Here is a 13,991-nt window from a genome sequence, read left to right as displayed (position 1 = left end):
GCATTGAAACGCCCGATGCTCCAGTTTGGAGAAAATTTATTAGCATCCTTCTGGAAGACATTCGGTCGACGTTAACTACGGTGAAAGTTGGTTACTGGAAATTCCTAGATAGAGAATTCCCGTGGATCGTGTAGGTTGCATTCAATACTTTAGAATGTGGGATGAGACGCAGCGGTGACGAGGGTGTAGGATCCTCCAGACACTTTGGACAGCCATAGCTTTCGGAGGCCTGGGTACCACGGGCTGAGATTGCTCCGGTAACGCGCGAGACCCTTCGATGCTCGATAAATCAGCGTTATTAACGCGACCGCGTAACGCGAGAACCGCGTCACGTTAATCGAACCTGGGACGTACCTCTTGGAAAACGTAAACCCCTTCGCGTTGGTCCCGGAACATTCGTCATCGTCGCGACGTCGCAGAAATTCACGAGATCGCGGAGCGTGTCGAAACGGTGCCAGGTAATGCGCGCGCCACGATTTGACGCGGATCCCCTTTGGCAGGAATCTGAAAAGCGTTTCTCAACGTCACGATCGAACACGCCAAGCCTTTTCACGAAGAATACCTTATATATATGTATGTATCGACGATATCGAGGCCTTTATGTACCACTTTACGCGATCGAACGATTTTGTTGGGAAATAAGGTAACTCTTGTTTGGCGTTATCCTTAAACGATGAATTGTTCGTAGGTTTTTGAGTCTTTGATAATAATTCCTACAAACAAAGAAGCTTTGTACCAGATTAGCCTGGTTAAGAAAGTAGCCGGCTGCTTAACTATACGGCACACGTAATCGTTCGAGGAAACGTCCTCGGGGAATCGATTTCGTATGCAGCGATTCTCGAAGCTACGGTATCTCTCGGCTCGCAGAGAAGCGGTTTCCGTTCGGCGTTAGATCGCGCTAGCATTTTTCAACGTCACGCTCGAAAGCCGGCAGTCCATCGTGGTAGAATATAGGCGTCGTTGTTGCGGCAAACTCACGGATTCGACTGCAGCTGCGACTGCACTTCCCGCTCGGAAGAGAAGAGCGATTGAATACAAAACGGAACGTGGTTGATTTGACAGCCCACCACGAGGACGAGCTGGTATGAGAAGCAAGAGGAACGACGTGAATCGGCATAAAGGGAGTTTCTCTTCCACGGGTTCTTTGCCCATGCATCGTCAGACTCGAAGCTTCTCGCGCCGTTTCGCTTTTCTTCTGTTCGCGTCCGCGCCTTTTGAAACGCGAGAGAACCTTGTGAAAGACGCGAAAAAGGGGCTGGATATTTTTCATCGGCGACCGACACGCGTTCGTCGAGTGTTCCTTTGCTCCACGAATAAAGCTTCCGATGTCGGATCGATTCCTGGGCAAGTTAAGTTTCCAGTCTGACTTATCATCGACTCGTTTCCCTCGCTCCGAGGCTGAACAAATTACGCGCTGCGTGCAATTAACACTTTAACCTGTTTTTTTTTTATAAAATATACGAGCGTGGATAACAAGGTGTTCTAGCAGATGTTCTCATCAGTTTTTCCACCAATTTCCATCCGGAAGAATTATCCGGACGCGTAAAGGAGATCCTTCAAAAATACCCAAAGAGTCTCTACGTCCACAGCATAAACCTGACCGCGTTTCCTTAACAAGATTCGCCCATTCGTTTCTGTCAGCAGCAAAAACTCGTCGCATCCTCTTCCCATCGCGTCGTTTGCATGCATGCACGCTCTTTGTCCCCGGAAACTCGTTTCGACGACGCGAACATCACCATTGGCACGCGATCCACCCTCGAATACAAGGTCAATCGAACGTTCACCCTATCCTCGTTTTAGTTTTTCTCTTCGTCGAATTACCGAAACGTCACGGAATAGCTGTTACAGGAAGCGAGATTATCTGAAATTGGTAATTACCTGGGTAGCGTGTAATTTATGCGCGCGAACCTTAATGACGTTTGTTAAACGTCATTATCCGCTTGTTTCGCGTATGACGCCTGGATTTCGGTATAAATACGACGGTTGTTCCGTCGCGCGAGTCAGAAATTTTATTAAAAACGCGTCCCGATTCGAACTGGCGGGGTATCAGTGACATTTCGTTAATTATCATTATTAGTTGAGATTAATTTCGTCGCTCGTTTTGTGGCCGTTTGTGTCTGACTGTGCTCGTGACTGGCGACGCGACGTGTACATGAAATTCAAACAACATTACCCGCTTTGCTCGTTACCCACCGCGTTTCCCTGCAATTACTCGCGTCGGGGTGCAACCGGGACGATTAACTGCCGCAATGAAGCCAAGGTCGACGTGAATTCCTAGGACGTCCAACGATTTGCCACGACGAACGATCCTCCGGGGATCGGTCTCCTTGATCGGTCCAGCGGAAAAATCGGATCAAAGCCACGCCGAAATTCGTGGCTCGATGTAATTTCGCCTTAGCAAAAGGAGAGGCACGAACCTGCTGTTCAATTTACTGATCAACAGTGAACACAGTGAGTGGTATTTCTCTACTACCTGTAAGGATTAGAGGCAACGTTGAATACAATCTTTACCAATTTAGCCCCAACTCAATTAGAAGACCATGTTTATTACTGTAAATGCCTTTCTATCGCCAAATTCCCAACAAAGTTATGTAGTACAAAGAAAGTACAGGAATGCAATGTAGAACGCAAACAGCATCAGCCGTTTAAGCTGGGAATTCTAGACGGAAATCGATATTAGTTCGCTGCAAGTTCACCGTGCATAAGAGAATTCGCTAATTCTCGAACAGCTGTCTGGAGGAAAGTAGTCGAGAGACGGGTAGAGTAGAATAAAGGAGAAGACGAGGGCGAGGTTGGCGAAGGAGACAGGTTGGAAGACACGAAGGACGCCCAGCGTCGTCGTGCGCCTCGAGGAAACCGGACGAGGGATAGTTATTCAAACTATTCGAGTAGCAAGGAATTTCCTGCATCCAGCTACCCTCGTCCCTCTCGCTGCTAGGATAATGGTGGACTGGCGTACGCGTCTATACCGTTCGTTCGTGCCATAGTTTCCCGTTGTAACCGCGATCGAACGTCCACCACCCCCACTTTCCACCTTCCTCGCGCCCAGCCAGCCACCCCCTCTGTACTCCTGCTTCTCGGGATGCATTGTGGTCCGTGCAATTTGTCTTCTCGTCGATGAATGGAATTACGTGTCCTCGAATCGCCAACGACGCGATTAAACGTTGGAACGGCAACGGATCGACGACGAGTACAAGCGCGTCGGGCGTAACTTTATTCGACCACGAAGACAATACGCGGTGTCGAGGCTGGAGAGACTCGGTCCGGTCGAATAAAGGGGACCCGTTATTGGCCGTTCGAGCAGGATGGGTCCCTAATGAAAAATTAAGGGCGCCTGCGAGCCGTTTACACCAGCCTTGATCGTCCATTGCTTTTTACGAGCCTTTGGAATAGCCGACATTTGCCCTGTTCGTTGCTGTTGCGCGTAAGAGTCGAACGTCGTAAACGTTTACGGAATTTCCTGGCTCCGTCTATTTCGGTGTAAAATGCTGGAAAATTGGTATTCTTTTTTCGCTTCTCCTTGTACCCCGATACTCCTGCCGCGGAATGAGTATTCGAAGGGAAAGCTTCCGTAAACCATAAACAGGACGTCGCGAAATTATTTTTCAAACAGGGAAAAGAGCTTGTTCCTGGCGAACGATAAACGCGTCGGAGGAACAGATACCGAGTGCTTTGCAGCGACAGGTAAATCCTGCTGGCACACCATCTTCCAGCCAGTTCGACATTATACAGGCAAAGTACGTAGTCGTCGTCGATATCGACGACACGAACGTCCGTCGTAAAAGATTCTCTCGTGCAAGCGTAGGAGCGAAATCCTCTGTCGTGATCGGAATAACGAGTCCCGTCTGAGTACAGCCGATCGACTGTGCGTAAATGGGACCCGCGAGGGTGAAGAAAAGTTTCCAGCGGCGCGAGGGTGAACCAGAGGGGCCGACGGTGGTATGGGAACGATGGGGGTGCGCGTTTCAAGTGGCGATCGAGAAGCACCGAGTCTGATTTCCAGGCGACGCTATGAATTTTATTATCAACCCCGGTACCCCGTCGACCCTCTTTCTTCTCGCCGCGCGTGCGACTTTGCACCACCCTTTCCAACGACTAATCAAATTCGAGACAACGAGCCTTTGGGGGAAGGCTTTCTTCACGCTTTCCCGCCTTTCAAACTTGCAATCTTCAGAGCGTAGACTTGTTGGAGAAGGTGTTCTAATAATTGCTAAATGATAATACGAACGAATTTTCTCTATTTTCCCAGCTACAGTATCGAAGCTGTGGTCATATTAGTGAATGTTACAATTTTTTGATATCTGTGTCACTCGAGACTGAAACCTTTTAAAGGCGCTCTTCAAACACAAAAGCAAATACCGTTACAGTTTCATTCGCAAAAAAAAATTATCCGATAAAAATCATGAAATTCTCTTCTACATCCAATTTCGCCACACTGACCACGACGAATCATGTACAGTTATTTATTTAAATTGACCGAATTTGGACGCGAAGCTGGAAAATTGGAAGCGTCGATCCCTTTTCCAGTGTGAATGCTGTACACTAAAAAATGTATGATACGGCTGTCGACCCGGCGATTATTGTTGACGGAAAGAACAATGTCGAATCCGAGCAGGGCTGAATTTTTAACAAGAAGCCCTTCGGGATTCAATATGTGCGATGGTTCTTCAAACGCGCGTCAAGTAAAAAGCTAGCTTAAATCTCGATTATAATTTTAATCAAGCACAGTGACGTCCTAGTTTGATGAATATTTTCCGTAAAACCGATGAGCTGATTTCCTCGTTGCAGCTAACCACCGTGCAACCCTTTGTCCGGTCCTTTGTTTCTAGATCATCTCGATTAATTAGATTAGCCCGTTAATTTTCAACGGCTGCTTTTAATCTGTCCATGGTACGTGGTTTAACACCATCCCCTTGCGATCTGCTCTCTCGGAATCGGTTATTATTCGTCGATTAAACGCGTGAAACCGAATCGAGATTGATTTCACGCGATCGTTCATTATCGTACAACCCCCCAAAAATTGCTATAGCCTGCGAACTGCCATTCTCGTCGAGGTCTATTTTGTAAATTACAAAGTGGTTGCGTAATTGATGACTCTGCGAAGCGAAAACGTGCGATTGGAACCGCCATAAAGAGGATCGTGGAATTAGGGTGGCATTCTAAGCGTCTACATTCTGGAGCTCGAGTTCCCAACATGTGGGTCGTTGGAGGGTTGTAGGTCACGCGTAGATTTCCAAGTAAACCTCAAAGGGTCAGAAAGGTAGTTTCGGTGAAAAGTTTTAATACCGGTACTTCTCATGTAACGTGATAATCAACGTATTAGTAAATCTTCGATTTACCAGTCGAAAGGTCGAGCAACAATCGAGAGAGCAAAGAGTGGAGAAATCGCAACACTTTTCGCGTAATGTCACGCCTTATGGACTCGATAATAAAGAAGAGAGAAAGAAGGAGGGAAAGTCTATCGTTAACGGGCGCAAATGGACGCTCGTTCGGTCGACAGAAGAGGCCAAGAGACAGTGAAAACGAGCGAACAGACGGAGAGACACGTAGGAATCCGGGATACCTTTATTATCGAACGGAGGGAGCCAGCAGGGAAAATAGAAGCGACTGGTCCTCCTCGTTGTCGTCGTCTTCGACGATGGCAGCCTGCCAGAGGGTGCACGGATAAAAGGGAAAATACCTTGGATACGCGAGAACCTACGGGCAGAGGAGTCGACGGTAGCCGTGAAACGACACTGGCTGCAGGCCATTGTCGGCGCGGAATAAAGTATTATGAACGACCCTGGCTAGGAAGAACAGAGGGTTCCCTTTGCGCATGGAACTCGAAGATAATCGACACTCTACCATCTTAAACAGATACCGAAACGTTCGATATCCTGAATCTTAAATTTCCCAATAACCGTGAATCCATCAGCTCGTTCCATAAGTATCGTGGTTATTTTCATTAACTATACAGAAATTGACCATTAATCAGAGAATAAATCCAATTTAGCTTTTATCTTTATTGAACTATTCAACTATGATATTTCATTCTATCCAATTTCATTAGTTCGTCCAATTGAACTCATATAATATTAAATCACTGGTATATTCTTTAATCAGGTTGATTTTACCGGATTGGTTAATGGCGCTCGAATATAATTTCTAATTAGTTGACAAGCCTCTCGAGCAAACAGGTTTACATTAAAGTTGTGATTCGAACCGTAAATTTCACGTGAATCGTTGATTAGCCTATTGAGTGATGGCAAACTTTGCTAGTTCTCTGGCAAACGATGACCGAATAATTCCGCGGACCAGGTAGAGGATCTTATATTCATCAGGAAGTTAGACCAATGTTAGTCGTGAGAAGTTCCCCACACATTTGATTTTGTCGAACACTTTGATCACAAGTTCTTCGATCGTGAATTTCATAAATTCATATGTATAAGCACACTTCTATCGAACACCCTTTACACTTAGAATCCTCCCTATCAATTCACTCGAAATCACTTATTACACCGAAGGTATTTCCGGCTTGGGTTAACTGTGGAAGAAGCTGCGAGAATGAGACAGTAGGAGCGACGGAAGAAGGGTTGGTATGCAAAAATAGAGAATCGAATGATTCGGTAGCGAGCTTACCGGCGAATGAAATAGTAGGTCTAGATCGAAGCTGGGATTGAAGGATGAGGTTGATCGATGAATGCTAGCCTGGGTTGGCTTTCGGGATCGACCGTTAGGAGATTGACCCCTGTCAGGGGTTTCTATTACGACGTTCTCGGATTCTGGAGCATAAAAGGTATATAGACCGGGCATCGTTCTTTCTTTCTCTCTTTCGCAGCTGCTTGCTCTTCACCTATCTCTTCGTTCTTGCCCTCTTTACACGGCGGCCCTCAAAGAAGACGAGCTGGCTCGATTTACGCTCGTCGATTTTCACGCCACCTTCCGGAAACCCTCTCCTAAGGTGCACGATTTTCCTTGGCAAACGAAAAAACTTAGCCTGGTGACCGCGTGAAAGAGACTCGAACCGGACTACACAGACCACAGAGAGAGAGAGAGAGAGAGAGAGTCGGGTCAGATCCTTGAAGTTTAATGCGGTTTCTTGCTCGACCCCTCGTCGTTCTGCTTTAGTTAATCGACTCTTTGATTACTTGGCCAGCTACGAGAGGATGGAACTTGCTTGGACATTGATTTTCGATGAGACACGACGCGGATTCTAAGATCCTCGACTGCGGATGATAGCGTTAATTTTCTTAAAAGGTCTGCCTTTTATTTTGCAGTTCGAGCAGCTTTAAAAAGAAACTCTCGATTCGAACGAAATAACGAAAATTCCTTGAACACATTTATGGTTCGGTATCTCCTATATTTGAACTATTGTACAGTTGTCACACGTACAGGACCTGTTTGAGGAAGTTTAATGCGATAACTTTGATACTAATAGCATTACCGGTAGGTATCTTTCCTTATGGAATTAATGGCAGCTTTAATAATAGTTCTATCGTTCCATAGAACTCGTCTGGTCGAACCATTCTCGTCTTAGAAACTCATTTCACAATCTAACTATTCTGAGTTAAAGTTGCCGTTTATATCATCGGTGCCATTCATTGTTTCGAAAATTCGTTTGATTTAGATTAGCTATTTCTCCTTCCCACTATCTGAAATACCATTGTTATAATATTTGAAAGTGACGATACCTTACAATTAACGAAATTAATGAAACCCATACAGATGATTATAGCGCGATGTAAGAGAGGGTTAATTATCTGCTGGAAAGTTTCTCGGAGATTCAAGAAAATGACAAAAGATTTAATCGTTCGTGGCAATGTCTCGAGGATCCCGTTTCTCCTCGAAAAGATACGCGTGCCACAAAAGTTTTTCAGGCTAATAAATTCCGATACGGAATCGGAACTTTATTTCCGTGGCGAATAAAACAGCAGCAATGGAGGGATGATTTACTCGTGGTTGCCCCGTACAAGGAGTATTCTCGATGCACACACCGTTCAGCCTTGGGATGGGTATATTTCCCTTTATCAACTTCGCGGTCTCCTCTCGCCGAGATTGGATAACTTCCGTTATTCCGTGGTCTACGCGAAAGTCCGTGGGTCTTATCGCGGTCGATGATGCATATCGAATAGCTTCGTGAATCGTGCACGCTTCGCGCCACGAGAAGTTGGCAAATCTGGCCAGCGAAGATTGCCAACGTTCGTTGCGCCTTCCAATTCAACCGTGATTCGCGCAGCGAGTTTTGACAATTTGCCAATAGAATAATATATCATCCACGATAATTACTGTATTATTTAATACCCATCGCCGTTCTGGCAATCGAAATAATTATTGCACAAACGACGTAGTTAATTCTATTGTAATAATCAAAATTTTCAGAGTGTCTCTCGTATGGCTTTCTAACGATGCATATTGACGATCGCTCGTAAATCAGCTCGCTAATCGATCCCTCTCGTGCTTATTGTTTCCACGTTCTCTCGCATGATGGCCGATTTACGGCTTCGGTCATCGCTAAACTTCCCCCGACTGTCTGTCTGATTATCGCGTCTGACCCAATTCGTGGTTGCGCTACTGCGGAGGCGCGCGCCTAAGATACTACCCGGGGCTCGTAAAATATTCAATAAACAAAATTACAGTTCGGTTTCACCGCTCGATTACGCGCATTATGCCATTATGGTTTCTACGTTATCCAATGTGCTTTCAGCTATTGAATAGGGCTATTCTCGAATACGTGTGTTCGTTTGATGACCGTAGAGTCCGGCTTCCTAGCTAATCCACCATCATATTGATCCGAAGATAGCTCGAAATGTTGATTTATACTTCCTATTACCTGTAGCGTCGCGATAAAATAACTATGCGGTGATTTACTGGCCCGAGAAATGGACAGCAGTGACAGAAAAATAGCTTTCTGTTGTTTACGGAGACTATCGGCTCTGTTTTCCATCATGCTGAAACATCAAAAGCTTAGGTTGATCCTCGTTTTATAGCTGCATGATCTTCCAAGGTCCGTGCGTGATAAAGTGCACTCTGTCGTCGACCAAGCCAGCTGTCATTGTGGAGAAATCCGTTGAAGCGTTTGAGGACTGTCAAAGGCCTACTCAGGCTAATTGCAAGTGGTCTCTATATTCGCTGTTGCAAAGCAGGATCGTAACCCTCGAACGACGCACTTGTTCCAAACTTTTCCCAACGAAAAACGTCTTCGAGTAGTTCAGGACAGGTTGATCTGGCAAGACAGTTCGGTGTCGTCTTTTACGACTTAACTTACGACGGCCACTTTTCTCCCGTTCCGTCACACCTAGCGACCATGACTTAAGCTTCACTTTCGAAATTGCACAAGGGAGAATAGGCGGGTAGAAGGCATCGATGGGCGTGCGGTGTGCCGCTCGAACGAGCCGGCTGCGGCCGAGAGGCTTCCAAAGACGTTGTCCCACGGATGGAATGAGTTTTCCGGACGATTTAGTCAGGTATTTATTTGCTCCTCCCTCGGCAACATCTTCGCGGTTCTCGGTTCGGGTACCATCTTCTGGGAAATGCCCGACATAATATAGCGTCGTCGGGGTTCGCGTCCTCTTCTTCCTCGTTCACCGAACCGTGCTGCCCCTTTTATTGTTCTTTGAACCCCTTACCCTTCGCCTGGATCGTTCGTTCTCGCGAAATGGGATCTGTTCCCGGGGAGGGAGCGAAGATGGAAAGCGGTGGCGAGAGGCGGTGACGCGAGGGGATGTCGTGCAAATTGCTGGCGTACTCGTCATCCCCGGGGATTCGACGACGCCTGCTGCTTCGAAGAAGACAACGCTTGCCGCCGCGTGAATTTCTGTTTACCCGAGAAACGCTGTTGAATCACGTTCCCATGACCAAGAACTAGTCGATCGTAACGCGGTGAAATTTACGAGCCAGGAGCTGGCTCGATCGGATTTAACCGGTCCTGTTCCTTGCCGCCGGGGTGGCAGTTATATTTCGCCAACGAGCTCGATGGCTCGTGGCCACCGGCAAAAATTTCCAGCCAACGGAACGCACGACCGCGGACGTTATCGAATTTCATTCGCGCGAAACATTATTTTACGAGAAGATAAACGAACCGTTGCGACGATCGCTGCCCGAGGAATTTAACGCGTACGACCTCCCTCGTGCACCCTCCTCTTCCCCTACGCCCGATAAATAATTCTTGTCGATTCGAGATTAAATATGCCGTTTCACGAAATTAAATTGTCATCTGTCGCGAAATTACGCATGAATATTTATGACGCGCCACCGTTCGGACCTTTTAAATCAGCAGCCGCTGCGTCGACAGCGAGAGAGACGCGATGGTTTGATGGTTACCAAAAAAGGAGACCGAGATATGGAAACGAAGCCAAATCCTCGACTTAACGTTAGCTAAATATACGTAAAGTACCTCAGAAATAGTCATCGATCGTTCGCGTTGTATTAATTTATATAACCTATATTGCATAAAATGGGGTGAGTCGGTGATGGAGCATTTTATTAATTTGTTTTCATAACAGAGGTACGGTCAATAATTCTAATTGTAGCAGTCGCTAAGCGCTTTTCGATTCGGGCAAAAGCCACGGTAAATTGAATCGACGTCCCTGGACTTACGTAAGTCGGCCGACGAGATGGCTTAAAGGGGTTGGTCCGGTATTAGCCTCGGCTCGGCATGCTGCAAGAACCAGCTACCCTTTCCAGACTGAACCCTCCGCGTGCAGTCACGTCCCAAGTTGCTCAGTTAGACCGACGACCAAGTTTCATTAACGTCACGTGTACTGTCAGAAATAGTCCCGTAGGAATAACCGCGAGAACCGTGTACACACATACCGACACGGGGATGAGAATAGTATCTCTGTTTCGTGACAGTTCTGACAGATACTTAATATCACCGATGCCTACGACTAATACCTTGGATTACGATAGGTTGAAGGGCCAATTCGCGAGGAAAAACGATGTGCTTAGCGGGCCTGAAGCATCTATAGTAAAAATGAAAGCGGAAAAGCTACAAAATGACAGAAGTTATTTGTTATCCCTGAAATCGAGCTCATTTTTCGCTTTGACGCGTTCGTTCGTGAGAATCGCGAGCTTGCAACTGTTAACGGCGTAACAGCATCGAAATTACTCGCGAACAGAGGGGCGATTTCTGCCCGATGCAATTTTATTGCAACACGTGCCCGCGTGACTATTTATTTCCCCCGGGCTAGAGAATTTTCATTAAACATTCATGTTTTCAGTTGAACGATGCTATTAATGTTGCACGCTCGAATGGATCGACGTCAACAACGAATAAACGACTGGATCATCTTTATATAATTTCTCTGATGTTAAATATAAAAGCAAAATCTAAACGTTAAACGTCGTCGTTGTTTCTTGGGTAAATGTCATACGCGTTCGTATCGTGTGGAAGTTGAAACAAACAGCAAGGGGAGAAGTTTACGGTGCCATCCGGCCGCTCGTATAAATGCGTCGGGACGCTTCAACCCTGTGGAAATCGAGGGAACTCGAGCACCGTCGAACAGAGAATTGCTCCGAATTCTAATGAAATTTTGCGACATCGTAAATCTCGCTCGCTTATGTCGACGTTTGCGATTCAATCGAAGAACTTGTAATAACTAACGCGGCGGCAGGCGTTCCAAGTTACTCTTACGCCGTGCCCCTTGGCTGAAAGGGAATTAAAAGTAAAGAGAAAAGTGTTAACGAAGGATTTTCTCGGGAGAATCTATTAGCCAGTGAAATTGACTTCCAGGAGTCACAAGTGCTCGATATTTAGCAGACCTTCCTTTGAAATATGTACAAGATAATTTCAAAGTTTTTCTTACTCACAGTACTCGGTGCTCTAAATGGAAATTGAAAGCTCGATAGAGCTTTTCGAAGCATCGAGAGAGTGCAAAATGCTCGAAACCCTGCGATCGGCACGAATGAAGATTAATCGTTAGTCTCTTCCCTGCGATTTTGCAAGTTTTTATTATCCACGCTATTCGAACAACGTCGTTTCGACGCCCCGACGTAACAGAATGAAAAAGAAAGGAAAAGAATCCCGTGGACCACGAAGGCATCGTCGTAATTCATTTGCACGCGGCTGGTGCCGTTTTCAAAGCCAGCTTAATCGATTACCAAAGTTAATCGATGGTCGGCTAGCTTCCACTCGAAGCGTTTGGAAAAGATCGACCAGCTGGCGCAGCAAAATTAAACTAAACCATATTAAGATTCTATATAAACTATATAAGACCGCTCCATAAATCAGCCAATTGCTGAGGAATCCAAGTTTAATTACCTTCGTTAGTTTGTCAGTGGTTCCTCGAGCTTCCTTCTACATTTTCTTTCCTCTCCTCCAAACCATGCTTCTCACTTTTAATCGCATTAAAAGTGTTTAATTGCATTTCTTAATCGCTCGCCCTGAAATCTATCTTCATCTCCATAATTCATCAACCACTAACGCTAAATTCAATATTATAAGTGCCGTAATCGCAATTGCGTAGATGGTGATTTCCTATTTTTTTTTTATGAAGTTTTATAGATAAACGAAGAATGTAGGTCGTTATGAAAACCGCCCCTAATAACGGAAGACGAAGGAATCCTTCGTTTCTCGAGAGAAACACGTTGTTCCAACGGTCGATTTGATTCCATCGCTGGTTGTCATGGAACAGCTGTTCGATTCAAATCCCTCTCGCAAGAAGAATCCATCCCTTAACGTTGTTTCCGTCGTAGAAGCGGGAGATGCGCGAGCTCACGTAGAAAATGCGACACGATTCTAGCGAGGGTGGCACACGGCTTATTGGAGGGCGGTGGAATTCGAAATTATTGGCCCGGTGTTCATCGAGCCTCGGTTCCATTTCCCCAACGACGATGGCTCAGGTGCGTCGCCTGCGGTATCGTAGTCTCCAGACGAACCGAAACATCGGGACAAGCTTCCATCGATGCTCATGAATATCGATCCCGTCGCTCGATTAAAATGCCGCGGGCCGAACTGTTTGCATGTTTGCGCTAAGAGAGGCCGAATTTCAACAGATACCGCATTCAATATTTATACTTGTACTTATGATTAATGCTCGGCCTTCCATTCGAGCGAATTTCCATTAATTTAATCGTATACCTGTTGAGATCTAATCTGATTGGGTTTCGCTAAGCTCGAACTTGATTGGAATACGCTTAATATGGTGCTTTCGAGCACATGGCAATGTTTCGGGGTAAAATACGTTGTTATAAGCTGAAAATTATATAAAAAATCTCTTTCTATTGATATTGCAAAATGACTTCTAACGTAATCGTTATTATCCGTTACAGAAGGGCTATCCTGACGAATCCAGACCTTTTATCCAGCACACCGTGGTCCCGGTTGCTGGAGAACGATTTCTGGGGTACACCCCTGAACGATCGAGGCTCCCACGGTAGTTATCGACCTCTTTGCGTCGCGACGTTTCGATTGAATCATCTTCTGGGTGGGCTGGAACCGTGGGGTTACCATTTGGTGAACGTCGCTATCCACGCCGCCTGCACCGTGCTCGTGGTCAAGGTGGCCAGAAAGGTAAATTTCACGGTTATAATATATAGCATAATTAATGAAACGGACACGGTAGTCGGAGGTAATTGGTTGGTCAAACAAGAAACTGATACGATAAAGGAGAGAAGGTGCAGAGATTCGCGGTGGATCCGCTTTTCGATTAACGCCGTTGTTCGTTCGTCGCTGGGATTTTACGTCAGAGCGGTACAAAACGAGATAATAGTGACACCTGTAGAACGTATGTCAGCCGGACTTGATAATACCGGACGTTATTCTGTGGCGTTGGAAATAAAATTTTACCGGTCCATTTAATCCCGGAATATTATCGTTCATAATTGAACGTCGCGTGTTTCTTCTTTTGACGCCGCACCGGTGCGTGTCACCTGTCACCGTGATCGTAATGGAAATGGGATTACCGAGGGAAATCCGTTGTTTCGTTCTGTACGAACTTTCAACCGTGTCACGGTGAATCTTAATCAACATAGACAAGGTATCCTCGAGCAACGCGAATTATTTTTATCTCGTT

At 46.0% G+C, this 13,991-nt stretch overlaps 1 protein-coding gene across 3 annotated transcripts in view; it reads left to right on the top strand.

Moving 5' to 3' along the window:
- Nucleotides 1–13,991, top strand: part of Tmtc2 (Transmembrane O-mannosyltransferase targeting cadherins 2) — a 244,380-nt gene that overhangs the window by 102,880 nt on the left and 127,509 nt on the right. For all 3 annotated transcript variants that reach the window (XM_034318557.2, XM_076688867.1, XM_076688868.1), the window contains exon 4: nt 13,249–13,489. In XM_034318557.2, the coding sequence (XP_034174448.1) occupies nt 13,249–13,489 (241 nt within the window). The remainder of the gene's footprint in view (nt 1–13,248; nt 13,490–13,991) is intronic.

This window comes from Osmia lignaria, chromosome 6 (genome assembly GCF_051020975.1).
Source record: "Osmia lignaria lignaria isolate PbOS001 chromosome 6, iyOsmLign1, whole genome shotgun sequence".
NCBI lineage: Eukaryota > Metazoa > Arthropoda > Insecta > Hymenoptera > Megachilidae > Osmia > Osmia lignaria.
This window is presented reverse-complemented; position numbering and strand designations above follow the sequence as displayed.